Source organism: Xiphophorus hellerii, chromosome 22, assembly GCF_003331165.1.
Source record: "Xiphophorus hellerii strain 12219 chromosome 22, Xiphophorus_hellerii-4.1, whole genome shotgun sequence".
In the NCBI taxonomy this organism is placed as follows: Eukaryota; Metazoa; Chordata; class Actinopteri; order Cyprinodontiformes; family Poeciliidae; genus Xiphophorus; species Xiphophorus hellerii.
In genome coordinates this window covers 29804423-29818939 of record NC_045693.1, presented here as the reverse complement: position 1 = coordinate 29818939, position 14517 = coordinate 29804423, and the positions used below count along the sequence as shown (strand labels likewise).

General features: G+C 47.6%; 3 protein-coding genes and 1 long non-coding RNA gene across 7 annotated transcripts in view; all 4 read left to right on the top strand.

The window, feature by feature from the left end:
- Positions 1-14517, top strand: part of mcm8 (minichromosome maintenance 8 homologous recombination repair factor) — a 216385-nt gene that overhangs the window by 127397 nt on the left and 74471 nt on the right. The window lies entirely within an intron of this gene.
- Positions 151-3237, top strand: rps14 (ribosomal protein S14). Its single transcript, XM_032552498.1, has 5 exons — positions 151-250; positions 974-1124; positions 1198-1359; positions 1435-1511; positions 3125-3237. The coding sequence occupies exons 2-5, from the start codon at positions 976-978 to the stop codon at positions 3190-3192; spliced, it is 456 nt and encodes a 151-aa protein (XP_032408389.1). The 5' UTR covers positions 151-250; positions 974-975; the 3' UTR covers positions 3193-3237.
- LOC116712685 (uncharacterized) lies at positions 1518-2886 on the top strand. Its single transcript, XR_004337619.1, has 2 exons — positions 1518-1686; positions 1733-2886. It is a non-coding gene; the product is annotated as an uncharacterized LOC116712685 (long non-coding RNA).
- Positions 5499-13548, top strand: LOC116712654 (A disintegrin and metalloproteinase with thrombospondin motifs 2-like). Its single transcript, XM_032552458.1, has 14 exons — positions 5499-5669; positions 7030-7469; positions 8009-8168; positions 8974-9065; positions 9620-9703; positions 9907-9990; positions 11087-11240; positions 11371-11476; positions 11561-11704; positions 11774-11906; positions 12555-12668; positions 12836-12981; positions 13052-13141; positions 13240-13548. Exons 1-14 carry the CDS (start codon positions 5603-5605, stop codon positions 13388-13390), a joined length of 1965 nt encoding a protein of 654 aa, XP_032408349.1. The 5' UTR covers positions 5499-5602; the 3' UTR covers positions 13391-13548.

The window sequence follows — 14517 nt, the reverse complement described above, 5'->3', positions numbered from 1 at the left end:
ATCAATTAAAAAGATGATAAAATTAAAATAAAAGCACCATATAATTAGCAACAAAACAAAATCATGAAACTATAAAGAAAGCTGAGTGTGATCGATCAAATTCGAGATGGAAGGATTCAATCTGATAAACAGAGAGGGAAGAAGTGTCCAGCAGGGGGCAGCAGCAGCAGATCGAGAGTCTCATTATTTCTACTTCCGGTGGCGGAATTTCCTTCCTTTCTGATTGTGCTCAGTGAAGAGACGCTGTAAGGTGAGTCCTGCTGAGGAATAAATCCGCTTTAATCTTCCTTCCAGGTGACCATCCTACCAACCCAAGTGTGTTTTCTGACAGATTGATGCATTAAGGTTCTGTTGGGGTCTGAATTAAGTTTCTGTGAAATATTAAAGCTACGTTTATGTTACGTTTTCCGCTGTGCCGTGCCGCCATGTTACGTTTCTCACGGTGCTTTCTCCAGCAAAAAGAAAATAGAGCTGGTTTATTGTGAAAGTTATTATTTTAGAGATTATTTAGGGTTCGGAATGATGAGGTGGGATGTTCATAGCGTTGAAATTCTTCACCGGGTGATAAATGTTAGGTTTATTTCAGCGGCGTCTGAGGGAAAGCTAACATGCTAACACTATCCTGGCTGCGGGTTGTGACTCGATGTAAATGTAGAATTTACTGCAATATTTAATAGCAGATCTGAACTTAAGGAGAACATTCTGGTGTCAGTCCGTTAAAAGGACTGGGGCCGCAGCTTTAACTGGCTCTGGTATCAGTTCTGGTTAGCATCCGTAGCATCAAGCTGCAGGTCGAGCCTCCATTGCCGGACAGCTGCTGGTGTGATTCTGAACCTACTGCTCTGCTTGGTTCTGAACACACCCAGTAAGGGACTGGTTCTGAGAGGATCCAGTGTCTCTGTGATGCTGTGGTTCTGAACAGACACAGTGAGGCTGTGATGTTCTGGTTCTGATGCTGTGGTTCCTTCAGCAGACATGGCTCCCCGTAAAGGCAAGGAGAAGAAGGAGGAGCAGGTGATCAGCCTGGGCCCGCAGGTGGCTGAGGGAGAGAACGTGTTCGGCGTCTGCCACATCTTCGCCTCCTTCAACGACACCTTCGTCCACGTCACCGACCTCTCCGGGAAGTAAGTGCACCCCCGTCCCAACCTCCGACTCCCCAGTCTCCCCAGTCTGGTTCTGACGGCCGCTTGTTTCCAGGGAGACGATCTGCCGCGTGACGGGCGGCATGAAGGTGAAAGCGGACAGAGACGAGTCGTCGCCGTACGCCGCCATGTTGGCAGCTCAGGACGTGGCGCAACGCTGCAAGGAGCTGGGCATCACGGCGCTGCACATCAAGCTGAGGGCCACCGGAGGGAACAGGTAGGCTCAGCTGGAGGTCAGGGTTTACTGCCCGGAGGTCAGAGGTCAGCACACTGAGCTGTGTCTCTGTTGCAGGACAAAGACTCCTGGACCTGGAGCCCAGTCTGCACTCAGAGCTCTGGCCCGGTCCGGCATGAAGATCGGACGCATCGGTACTACTTACTCACACACAGTCTTGTTTTCCATTGACTTCCATTCATTTCTACAGCCTAACCACCTTAGCCCTGACCTCTAACCTTAAAGCACTGGTCCCTACAACCCACACTGTAGACAGAGATGTTCCCACCAGGATATAAAGACCTGGTTCACACACACAGTGTGTTTAGTGTTCCACCAGGTGGGTTCTGGCCCGGTTCTGGTCTAGTCTCTTCAGGTAGAAGCTGAGCTCTGATTTGCTCGTTGTCCTTAGTCACATAGTGGTTATTATGGGATGTTTGTGAAATTTGTCTAAATTTGCAGACTCATTTGTTTCCATGGTAACCATGTTTAACTGTAATCATGAAGTCAGGATGTTATGCTGGTGTTATTGTGGTTCCATTTGGGACTTTACTGCCCCCACTGGACACTTGGAGAAGTTTCTGTCTAAACTTAAAACTTTATTTTCCATCTAAAGTTTAACGTTGACTTAAACTCGGGTGAAATCTACTGATTGAGTCATGTGACTAGTGAGGGATTTTGGGTAATGAAGGCACCAGCAGAACAATACACATTTCTAGTGCAGAAAACTGTAACAGACGCTGACACCGGGAGTAGAGACAGAGGAACGCTGACTGGCTCAGGATCGCTCCAGGTTTTATGTAAGAGGAAACAGGAAGAAGATCTGATGATCTGAATTTTAAGCTGTTAAAGATTCTGCTGATCTTTAGTAGATCAGCAGAATCTTCCTGCACAGTCCATATCCTGATCAGATCAGATCTTATGATCTGATCTAAAGGAGCTGTAGACGTTACCAGGATGGACAGAAACAAATCTTTACCAGAAATATGTCAGACATATTGATCGCTTACAAATAAACAGTTAGCATAATAAAATACAAAGGTCTCGTTTCAGATCAGTGGCTGCTGTTGTAAACAATATATCTTTATTTTGTTTCCCATTTATATCAATATTTCCCATGAACATCTGGCTAACTTTCAGAGGAAAGTATAAAATAAACGAGTAAAAGCCACTTGGTCACTTGAAACCCTTCAGATAGAGGTTTGATCCATGAGGTGGAAAATATCTGCATTGTTTTCCTGAAGGTAGAATAAATGTTTCTGGGCTAGAGGTCAGGGAAATGCATTAAAATCATCTAAACAACTCAGACTTGTCATAACTCTGTGATTCCTGGGTGTTTTTCTGCTCTGCAGGCAGAAACCAGTCTGCTGCAGAGCCCCTCCCCCACCTGTTGCTGGGAGGGGCATTAACCTGGGACAAATTCATCATCACGATTTAATGATCTGATGTTTAAACTGTTTTCTCTGTTTGTTCAGTGACTGTATGGAGATTAATAACTGATCAATAACTGATTAAATGTTAATAACTGAGGGTGGTTCAGAAATCCCGTCTCTCTTTGGGCCTGAAGCAGAACCTGTCTGTGGCTCTGTCTGTTGCCATGGTTACCATCACTGGTCACCAAGGACCACAGCCTTGTTCTGCTGTCATGGAGTTCCGCTCTGTGGTTCTGATGATCTGTTCGGTTCAAAGTGTCAAGTGAACCTCCGGCAAGGTTCTGGTGCACCGTGCCTTTAACTGACCGCCACGTTTTTCTTCTTCTTGTGTCCAGAGGACGTCACTCCGATCCCGTCAGACTCTACCAGGAGGAAGGGCGGTCGCCGCGGTCGCCGTCTGTAAACAGCTGCTGGAATTTCACAATAAAAGCTTATGTTTAACTCTTGAGTCTGGTTGATGTGAAAATGTTCTGATTGGTTCTGAAGCTGAAACCCGCCGAGCCCAGACTGGCTCTGACCAGCAGGGGGCGCAGCCAGCCAGACGTCAACATGGGGTACATAAAGGTTTATGTTGCCTTTCAAATAACCACTTTATTAATCTGAAAGGATGAGGATGATTAGCATAAACTGAAGGTTATTTCTAAAAATACAAAATCTGAGGGTGTGATTTACAGTAGATATAAAGTTAACCTGCCCTGTTCATGTCAGGTTTTCAGTGTGTGAAAAAGACAATTTCACAACTTTTTACACCTTTAATGTGACCTTTGACCTGCACAATGTAGCAGAAAAACAAACTGAAAAATGCAGAGGGAAAAGAAATAACCTGGCTGCATAAACTCCTTCAAGCTAACGGCTTGTTGCAGGACCTCTGGTTTTCATCCAGCCTGTGTTTCTGGGAGGAGCCTGTTCTTTATACAGCAAACAGGCAGGTTGCCCCACCTGTGCTCAGCCCTCTTCACATGTTCCATGGGATCCAGGTCTGGACTTTGACTGGGCCATTCCAAAGCCTCAGTCTCATTGCAGTGAAGCTGTTCTTCATTTGATTTCTGTGTGTTTTGGGTTGTTAAAACATGAAGTTCCTGTGAAGGCTGAAGGTTTTACTCCAACACTGACTGGTATCTGGAGCCGTTCAGGATTCCCTCCATTCTGACTAACAGCTCCAGATCATGATGCTGCCACCACCATGCTCCACTGTAGATGTTTTCTCTTCATTGGACCATAACATGTTTTTGCTAATGAAGCCGGGCTTGGCTGTTTTCCTGTCAGCTCAGGTTTCCCTCTGGCTGGCCTGAAGCTCAGACACGTGAAGAAGACGATCGTCTCATGTAGTGCACAGACAGTAGTTACAGAAACTCCTGCAGCTCCTCCAGTGCTGCCTTCCTGTTCAGACATCCTGTTCTTGGTAATGTCGCTGTTGGGCCATATTTATTCTCCACTGTTCCATGTGGATCCTTGAAAATTCTTTTGTAGCCTTCCCCTGACTGATACCTTTGAATATGAAGACCCCTCTGATGCCTTAGAGGCTCTCCATGCTTTGTGCTGGGAAATGTCTGTAAACATGTCAGGAAAAGCAAACGAGACCAGCTGAACTCTGTGGGCGGTAAATGACTCCCAAATCCCCCAAGCCGCCGGGCCTGGACCGTTCTCATTTCTTTATCTTCTGTCCAGCTGCTGTCTCATTTTTATCAGAACCGAGTGGATAGAATAGAATTCAACTTTATTGTCATTGCACTGTCACAAGTACAAGCAACGAGATGTAGTTTGCATCTATCCAGAAGTGCTCTACGAGATATAAATATTTATTTACAGATGTACAAGACTATGTATGTACTGTATGGACTATAAGGGGTTATAGCAAAGAGATATAGATATTGTGTATAAATATAAATATGGGAGCTATATGCACAGATTATACAGAATATACAAGAATGTTAGGGAATGGATTATATATGTATATAATATAATACAAGATCCGAACAGATCCAGAACTTCCTCATAACAAAACGTTTTTTAGATTTTTACACGTGTGAACAACAGAGCAGCTGATTAGATTCAACATGGAGGGAAACTTCTGTCTGAACCATCATGGAACGTTGCCATGGAAATGGCCCTCTGTCGTCTCCATGGCAACGCCACGATGCTGGGATGTTGGTATAAAAAGGTTTTCCTGCTCTGAGCTCCGGTGGAGCCGGTGGAGGACTTCCTCTGATTGATGTCTCAGGTCGGTAGATCAGAGCATCTTTGGACCTGGTTCTGATGACGTCCGGTTCTGACGTCATCGTTGGACCCGTTGGTTCGGTCCAACGGTAATTACTTAACCACATTTCAACCAAAAACTATATATAAAGTATCAACAAATTAAGCAACATTTTCCAGTCAGGCTCTTCAAATTGCTGAATAACTGAGGTTCGGGGACATTTTTAGTAGCAAAGGGTTTCTCTATCCGTTCATCTTTCCAGAGTTTCTTTAATTATTTGTGGATTATGGATGCTAACATTAGCATTAGCTGCTACCTGTTAGCATTCAGATGCTATTTTAGGCTAGTGTAGCTTCTCTGATAGGCTAACTGCTTTTAGCACAAGTTGAACACAGCAGAGTTTTCCAGTGTGACTGCAGCTGCTGTCCAGCAGGGGGCGCAGTCACACCGAGCAGCTGCAGCGATTCTGGCTGGTCCAGAGTCACAACATCAAATTATTTCACACACACACACACACACACGGCGGCGGAGGGAGGAGATAATGACAGAGTGAAGGAGCCGGAGCTCCGGCGCTCAGTCAGTCTGGATCGGTCCGTCTCCCGTCTGTCCCTCCAGCATGGACCGGCCTGGTTCTGGACTGCTGGTCCTCGTCTTCCTGCTGCACATCAGCTGCTGCCTCTCAGGTGAGTTAAGGTTCCTCTCTTCTTCTTCTGTGGTGGACAGGTCCTCCAGCCATGACCTCTGACCCCTGCATGCTCCCTCCATAAGGCTCAGAGTTTATGTTTCAGGCGCTCAGAGAATGTGAAGCAGCTCAGGTTTCATCACATCCTCCTGCGTGTGTGTGAGAGAGAGAGAGAGAAAGAGAGTGTGTGTGTGTGTGTGTGTGTGTGTGTGTGTGTGTGTGTGTGTGTGTGTGTGTGTGTGTGTAAATCATATCAGCTACTGTGAACACATGCATCCATCCGTCTGGGGTTCCAGGGAGGGAAAACGTCTACTGAGCGCACTTAGAGCAGGGACCTGCAGGAGTCAGAGGGATCCTGGTGTTCCTCCAGAACCAGAACCAGAACCATTTCTCCAAAATAAACAAGGTCCAACCCTCATAAAAACACCAGAAAGAAGCAGAACGGATCCAAACCAGAACATCAAAACAACCTGGAGACAGAAACCAGGAAGAGAAACAACTGGACCCATCTGTACCCGACTGGACAAAGACAAACAGGAGAAGAAAGATTTAAATTCACAATAAACTCAAAAGGAGCCAAATTAAAGATTAAAATCGTCTCGGAGGAAAGAGAAGAACCTGCATTTCGTATACAAACAGACGGGTTGGTTCTGGATGGAGTTTAATCAGAACCATCTGACTTCTAGGAACCGGAATCAGAACCAGGATGTTGTTGCACCTGAAGCAGTTGCCTGCGCTCGCTCTGCTCTGATTGGTGGAGCTGGGTCAGATGATTTCTGGTCTGGTTTCAAAACTGGACAGGAAGTCTAGGAAATATGCCTCAGAGTGAAGCATCTTCCTTTAGTTAAAGTCTTGGAGCCATCAGTGGACACCGGTCGGACTAGGCTGTACCAACTGACAGGAAGAACCCAAGAAGCAGAACCAGCAACTTCCAAGCTAAAGCTCTAGAGGAGTTCTCCTGAAACCAGAACATCAGAACCAACGGTCTGGTTCTGGATGGCTCTGCTGTTGACGCTACAAGATGGACAGAGAGAGACCGGTTTGGTCCGACACAAATGGACCCGGTCCGGTCCCTGGCCCCCAGTAATGAAGACCAAAATGTCTGTTGTTTGGGTCTGACCGTAGTCCTGGTAGGGGTTGGTACCGGTTGGTCCTGGTTGGTCCTACTTTAGCTCCAGTAGCCTGTCACATATGATGAACTCGCTGGCTGCAAGTGATGACTGACTTCTAGGTTTTTAATGAAGGTTCTGCTGAAGATGCAGTTGGGTCCATTTCACATTAACCGGGTCAATAATTTTTCTGATCTGCTGACGTTGATCTGATGATGACCCGATCTTAAATATCTTCTCTCTGTCTCCCAGGTTCTCTCCATCAGGTTCTGTCAGAGTTCAGCATAATTCGTCCAATCAGAACCGACTCAGAGGGACGGCTCCTTTCAGCATCAGTCTCTGCCCACCATCCGTACCGAAGCAAGAGACACGCCCCCTCAAATAAGGACACGCCCAACAACTCCCAGGCACAACAGGCCCCGCCCACTTGGAGATCATCGTTCAGCCATTCATGGAGGGGGAGGAGTCCCAAGGAAGAGGCGGAGCTCTTCTACAACGTGACGGTGTTTGGTCGGCACCTCCACCTGCGGCTGCGTCCAAACTCCCGCCTCATCGCTCCCACTGCCACCTTGGAGTGGGAGGAGTCAGGATACCTGCACTCTGAGCCAATCAGAGAGGACGACTGCTTCTACACAGGAACAGTGTCAGACCTGGATGACACGTCTGTGGCCATCAGCAACTGCGACGGACTGGTAGGTGGTTTCCAGAGCCAAATTGGTCAAAACGTTCAGGACCAGATTCCTGAAAGATGAGGCTGAAATGCTTTGGGGGAACAGCGGCCATATTGGACAGGATGTTGAGAAGAGCTGACAGGGACAAAGAGTAGAGGCAAGGATCAGGTGGTGACAGAGGACAAGAAGAGGGTTGGTTCAGCAAAGGAGACTGGTAGAGACAATCTGGAGACTCCTAGACATCTGGTCCTGGTCCTGGTTTAGGTTCTGGTAGGAGTCAGTGTTTCAGATCCTTGAAGATCTGTTTCTCAGTGATCTGCTGAGGAATCTTTGGATCTGAGGAGGTAGATGTGCTTTGAACAGGACTTTCAGCTTTCCTCCAGACTGGCTTTGATCATTTTAGTCTTCATCATGATGATATTTTATCTCTGATAAAATCTGGTAAACTGTACCAGCTTCATCCACTGGGCCGATCCAGTCGGTTCTAGTTTAATGCTGGTTGCTGCCCAGACAGGTAAACTGATCCAGAACCGGGTTACAGCAGGTTCTTGTGTCTCCAGGCAGGAATGATCCGGACCGGAGGAGACGAGTTCTTTATCGAACCGCTGAAAGACGACGAAGAGGAGGGCGAAGGCGAGCGAAGGCACGTGGTTTATCGCTCTTCGGCCATCATCAGGAAACCATCAGCTGCTAATCAGACCTCAGAGGACTTCCTGCGAGGTGAGTCAAGCACTGGTTCTGTTCTGCCAGATCTGGTTCAGATAACAGCAACCATCAGGAGGTCAGGAGTTCAGATTGTTGCATTCTGTGCTGAGTGTTAGAATGCTAACAAACCGAGCCACAGCTCCTCCACCTCCTTCATTCCAGCTGAAAGAAGGAAAATAAAACGGTGGAAAAGGTCCAGGAAACTTGGCTTTGGGCTCAGAGACACTCGGAGATACAGAGACACTCTGCAAGCAAAGCACTGAAACAGAAAATGCTGTGAAACGCATTTCAACACATCTCAAAAATACACAGAACCCAGAGGAAGATTTTTCCTTCCCAATGGGTTTCCTGCCACAGTGGACTGTAGTGGTTCCCAGTGGTCTGTACTGGTCAGTACTGGTGCAGCCTCATAACTGTTCTTCAGACGGTTTATGAGGTATAGAGAGATTCTCTCTGCCTTGTCTCCATAGCAACCGTTTATGGACATCAGGGTTTGCTGGCTTCAGTGTGTGAGGTCAGAGGTCAGCCTTTGGCTTCTTGGCTTCATCTGGTTTTTATTTCCAGTGTATGTCGTAGTTAAAGCCTGTGGCAATGAGCTGAACTCTGACTGAGAGCCACTGCTGTTCGGTTGGCCGGGTCGGGACTCGTTACAGGACTGACTGGTTCCATGTGGGAACTGGACCCACCACTGGGATTCTGATGAGGTTTTTGGAGGTCTTTGTGGTTCTGGTCCATTCTGGAAAGACCATCAGTTGTTTGGGTCCACTGAATCAGCTGAGCTGACATCCTGACCTTCAGACCGGATGAATTGTGCTTGCAGGGCCGCTGCTAGGACTGCTGAACCCAACCCTGGGTCCAAACGGGTCAGGTCGCCGGCGCCGCGACACCATGGCTGAAATGTTTCACATTGAGGTACGTGACCTTTCTGACCTTTGCCCTCTGAACTCCAGATTTATGTCGGAACAAAATATTGGCACCTTTGATCAGTTGAGCAGATGAAATCCCAGGAGTCCATCTGCTTCTCAGCCAATCAGAGATTAGGATGAGTCACCTGAGCGCCAGAAAAAACACCAGATTATTTAATCTTTCCTGGTGTCACACCTGAAGTCCAGCAGCCAGCAAAGACTTGAACTGCAGATAGTGAAGACAGACTGGACGATTTCATAGACCCTCCTCTGTCTGGTTCTGGAGCACCAAGAGAACCATGAGGTTCTGAAGGTCTTCACTGTGATGCATCAGAACAAACCGCCTGAGAAATGGTTGGTCAGAACCAAAACCGCTCACTGCTGCTAACCTTCAAAGGTCAAAAGTTATCTTCTCCATCTCACCTTATTTTTTTGTGACTCGACGTTTCCTCATGTTTTCTACGTTGATTAATTTTGTGTTTGACATTTACGGTGTTTTCTGGGTGAGGCATTTAGTTTCCTGCTCTCTCATTGGTGCTTACCTGCCTCTGCGTCCTCCAGGTGCTGCTGGCCGTGGATTACTCCCTGCTTCTCTTCCATGGCCGCGAAAACATCCTGAAGTATCTCCTCACCCTGATGAACATTGTACGTGGAAGCAGTTGTTAGTTTTGCATGCAGCCCTGTAGGCGCTGCAGAGCGGCGCTACATGAATGAACCAGAACCCAGAAGGACTGCTCTGGGTTCTGGTTCCTTCTGTCTGTTGTTCTGCTCTGTCCGGACCTGCTGAGGTTTCCTGCTCTTGGTTTCATTCAGAAGCTCCTCATGCAGATTCTGCTCGTCTCCTCCAGGTCAATGAGATCTACCAGGATTCCTCTCTGGGGGCCAACATCAACGTGGTGGTAGCAAGGATCATCATGCTGAGCGGCACCAAGGTACGGGCTGCAACGTACCACAGGAAGTCACTCTGCTCAGGCCACAGTTAACAGAAAGTCAGTCTGCTCAGGGCACATGCAAATAGGAAGCCACTCTGCTAACAGGAAGTCAGTCTGCTCAAGCCACAGTTAACAGAAAGTCAGTCTGATCAGGCAACATGCTAACAGGAAGTCACTCTGCTCTGGCCACATGCCAACAAGATGTCACTCTGCTCAGGCCACCTGGTAACAGGAAGTCATTCTGCTAACAGAAAGTCAGTCTGCTCAGATCACATGCTAACAGGAAGTTACTCTTCTCAGATCAAATGCCAACAGGAAGTCACTCTCCTAACAAGAAGTCAGTCTGCTCAGGCCACATGCTAACAGGAAGTCAGTCTGTTCAGGCCACATGCTAACCGGAAGTCTCTCTGCTCAGGCAATATGATAACACGAAGTCAGTTTGCTGAGGCCACATGCTAACAGGATGTAACTCTACTAACAGGAAGTCACTCTGCTCAGGCAACATGCTAACAGGAAGTGACTCTTCTCAGACCACATGCCAACAAAAAGTCACTCTGCTAACAGAAAGTCAGTCTGTTCAGATCACATGCTAACAGAAAGTCAGTTTTCTGAGGCCACATGCTAACAGGAAGTCAGTCTGCTCAGGCCACATGCTAACAGGAAGTCACTCTGCTAACAGGAAGTCATTCTGCTCAGGCCACATGCTAACAGGAAGTCAGTCTGCTAACAGAAAGTCAATCTACGAACAGGAAGTCACTCTGCTAACAGGAAGTCAGTCTGCTCAGGCCATATGCTAACAGGAAGTCACTCTGCTAACAGGAAGTCATTCTGCTCATGCCACAACTAACAGGAATCAGTCTGCTCACGCTATAGGAAGTCAGTCCTGATAACAGGAAGTTGATCAAATGTAGCTCAGTCTTGTTCCTTTTAAAACCCGATATTAGGATCTCTATGTAACACCAGCTGGGTCACAGTTGTAGAGGTTCTGATCCGGCCCATTGCTCATTAAACCTCTGACCTCAATGAACTATTCAGGCAGAATAGCTCCTGTTTAAAGTAGAAAACCATTAAAAGCTGGACTTGTTTGGCCCCTCAGTCCCAGGAGCTGATTGCAGTGGGGAATCCTCAGAAGAGCCTGGAGAACGTCTGCGGATGGTCGTATCTGCAGCAGGTGGAGCAGAGCCAGGAGGCGCAGCATGACCACACCATCTACCTGACCCGCCAGGAGTTCGGTCCCACTGGCATGCAGGGTACCACTACTTTACTACCTCTGGTACTGCTGCTGTACTACAGCTACCTATAGTACTACAGCTACCCATAGTACTACTACTACTAACAATAATAATAATAATCCCCTTCCTGTGCTGCGCGGTGCTGTAGGTTATGCTCCGGTCACCGGGATGTGCCAGCTGCACCGGAGCTGTGTCCTGGTTCTAGAAGACGGATTCTCCTCGGCTTTTGTTGCTGCGCATGAGACAGGCCACGTGTGAGTCACACAAGAATGGTGATACTAAGGATAATACTATCTGTTTAGTGATAAATAACTAAGCTAAGGTGTGTGTGTGTGCAGGCTGGGCATGGAGCACGATGGGGAGATGAACGACTGCATGGACGACGTCCCTCTGGGCAGCATCATGTCTCCCCGGGTCCAGGCCACCTTCTACCGCTATCACTGGTCCAGCTGCAGCTGGAGGGAGCTGCACCGCTACCTGAAGTGAGTAGCAGCCGCAGTGCCTGCAGTGCCAGGAGGGTTTCCACTGACAGCCGCTCCCTCTGCCCACAGCGCCTATGACTGTCTCCGTGACGACCCCTTCAGCCATGAGTGGCCTGCCCAGCCGCAGCTACCGGGCTTCCAGTACACCATGGACCAGCAGTGCCGCTTTGACTTTGGCCCGGGATTCAGCATGTGTACCGCCGTAAGTCAGAGTCTAACCGAATCCAAGGTTCTTACTGATCCAGAATCCAACCGGACCCAGAGTCCAGCCGAAACCAAGGTTCTCCCCGAACCTGAGCAGCGACCCTTTACAGCTGCCTCTGAGTCGGTTCCTGCTGAAACCTCTGAGCAGAATGATCTACTTATTCATTAATATTAACCTGAATAGAAAATGAACCTCCTACGATCTGGTGGTATCGTCCCTTTAGCCCGTCATTCCCAGACTCTGTCTGTCAGAGGTGAAGAGTTGGCAGACATGCTGGCTGAAATGTTTCCTGTCCTGATCTGATTCAGAGGAGAAAACCACCAGAACCAAAGTAATCAGTAGAAACGTCCAGCTCATCGGGCTCAGAGCTGCTGGACCCGATCTGCCAGGAATGCTTCCTGTTATCAGATCTGAACAAACACTACATCTGGACCCAACCAGCACCTGGACCCGGCCAGCAGCTGGACTGGAAATTTCAGAAAGCTCATTAAAGTCCTGCTAGTGTTTTCCTGTCAGTTGTAGGTTTTTTCTTCATGGAGCTCAGGGTTGTTTTCATTTCACATCTGGAGAGATTTCTGATTATTTTCTGATCAACAAGATCATATAAGCCACAGATCCTGATCTCTGAGTGATCTGTGTCTTCAGTACATGACCCCTGATCCCTGCAAGCAGCTGTGGTGCAGCGACTACAACAACCCATTTTTCTGTAAGACCAAGAAAGGCCCCCCACTGGATGGGACCAAGTGCGGACCAGGCAAGGTGAGTTCACGAATTCATCGTCAGCGTTTATTTAGCGGCCAAGTTCTGTTGGCAGCAGAGAAACCATCCAGTACCTCCCGGGTACCGGTTGGTACCACTGCAGGACATATTTCTAGTCTTTATCCACACAGCCAGATGAGTCACCAAGGCAGCTGTCTGTTTTGCAGCACTGCTTCAAAGGCTTCTGCATCAAGCTCACCCCAAACCTCCTGAAGCAACACGGAAACTGGGGGCGCTGGAGTCCGTTCGGCAGCTGCTCCCGGACCTGTGGGGGTGGGGTCCGGTTCCGGACCAGACAGTGTGATAACCCCCCGTGAGTGACCGGCAATGATCTCACTCACCAGCTGCACCAATCAGACACACTTACCTGTCGCTGTTCTCAGTCCAGCCAATGGAGGGCGCACCTGCTACGGGAACAGCTATGAGTTCCAGCTGTGCAGCCAGGAGGACTGCCCCCCCCTCACCGACTTCAGGTCAAAACCTGGATATGTCCTTCTGCTGACCGGGTTAGAACCTGGTTCTGTCCTCAGGCTAACCGGATCAGAACATCTGAAGTGTCGTTGTGTTTCAGGGAGGATCAGTGTAAAGCCTGGAATCCATTCCTGGAGCATGAAGGAATGAAGCATCATTGGCGCCCATATGAGCATCCTGACCGTAAATACACACACTCAGACATACAAGTTAGCATGATGCTAGTAGCAGACACTGTCATGCCAACATGATGCTACAAACAGACACACTGCTATGCTAGCATGATACTAGTAGCAGACACTGCCATGCCAACATGATGCCAGTAAAAGACATATTGCTATGAGGCGTGCTGTGGTGGCATAGGGGATAGCGCGACCCACGTTTGGAGGCCTTGAGTCCTCGGCGCGGCTGTCGCAGGTTCGATTCCCTTACCCGGCAATATTTGCCGCATGTCTTCCCCCCTCTTCTTCCCCTTTTCCTGTCAGCCTATTTTCATATAAGGGACACTAGAGCCCACAAAAAAGACCCCCTGGAGGAGAGAAAAAAAGGACATATTGCTATGCTACCAACATGTCAAAAGTTATGCTAATGTCATATCAGTAACAGACACTCCACTATGCTAACACGTTGTCAGTAACAGACACTCCGCTATGCTAACACGTTGTCAGTAACAGACACTCCGCTATGCTAACACGTTGTCAGTAACAGACACTCCGCTATGCTAACATGTTGTCAGTAACAGACACTCCGCTATGCTAACATAATGCCAGTAAACAGGAACTAAGCTGTTCCTGGCTGCTGCTGATATAAACAGTCTCTGCTGTGGCCAGATGTGTTTTTAGGACCTCTGGGTTCATTTTTCAGTAGAATCTCCTCTCATTGTGGGGATGTTGTGTAATGCTGTGGGACGGACCAGATCTGGGTTCAACTTCAGTCTAATGTCCCTGGAATGCACTCTGTAATTCACGGCTCTCACAAATATCAAAGACAGACCTGTGTGTATGAGTGTTTGTACTTGTTTAGGCTAACTCTTCAGGACTTGTTCTGGCATTTTCATGTGTCTTTGAGGACCAATGACCGAGTAAAGGGACTGGATTAAAATGTTAATGGAGTTAATTTCAGGGTCTGTAATTAATTAATAAATCTACATTTAAATGTAGATTTACATTTAAATCTAAAATCGTACATCAATTAAATAAGCAACATTTCCAATTCAAGTGTTAAACCGCTGCTAAATTATTGAATAAATAGAATATGAGCTCAACAACAAAGATATTTAGTTTTTTATTCTTTCTTTTTTATTGCAAACAATTTAAAAAATAAAATAAAAATGATGTTGTTAAAACCAGAAATGTGCAAATACAAAGGTTCTGACTCA

Coding starts and splice junctions, on each gene's coding strand:
- LOC116712654 (XM_032552458.1), top strand. CDS start 5,603: ATGGACCGGCCTGGTTCTGGACTGCTGGTCCTCGTCTTCCTGCTGCAC. Junction 9,704..9,906: donor TCCTCACCCTGATGAACATT/GTACGTGGAAGC, acceptor CGTCTCCTCCAG/GTCAATGAGATCTACCAGGA. Junction 11,477..11,560: donor GCGCATGAGACAGGCCACGT/GTGAGTCACACA, acceptor GTGTGTGTGCAG/GCTGGGCATGGAGCACGATG.
- rps14 (XM_032552498.1), top strand. CDS start 976: ATGGCTCCCCGTAAAGGCAAGGAGAAGAAGGAGGAGCAGGTGATCAGC. Junction 1,360..1,434: donor AGGGCCACCGGAGGGAACAG/GTAGGCTCAGCT, acceptor TCTCTGTTGCAG/GACAAAGACTCCTGGACCTG. Junction 1,512..3,124: donor CATGAAGATCGGACGCATCG/GTACTACTTACT, acceptor TCTTGTGTCCAG/AGGACGTCACTCCGATCCCG.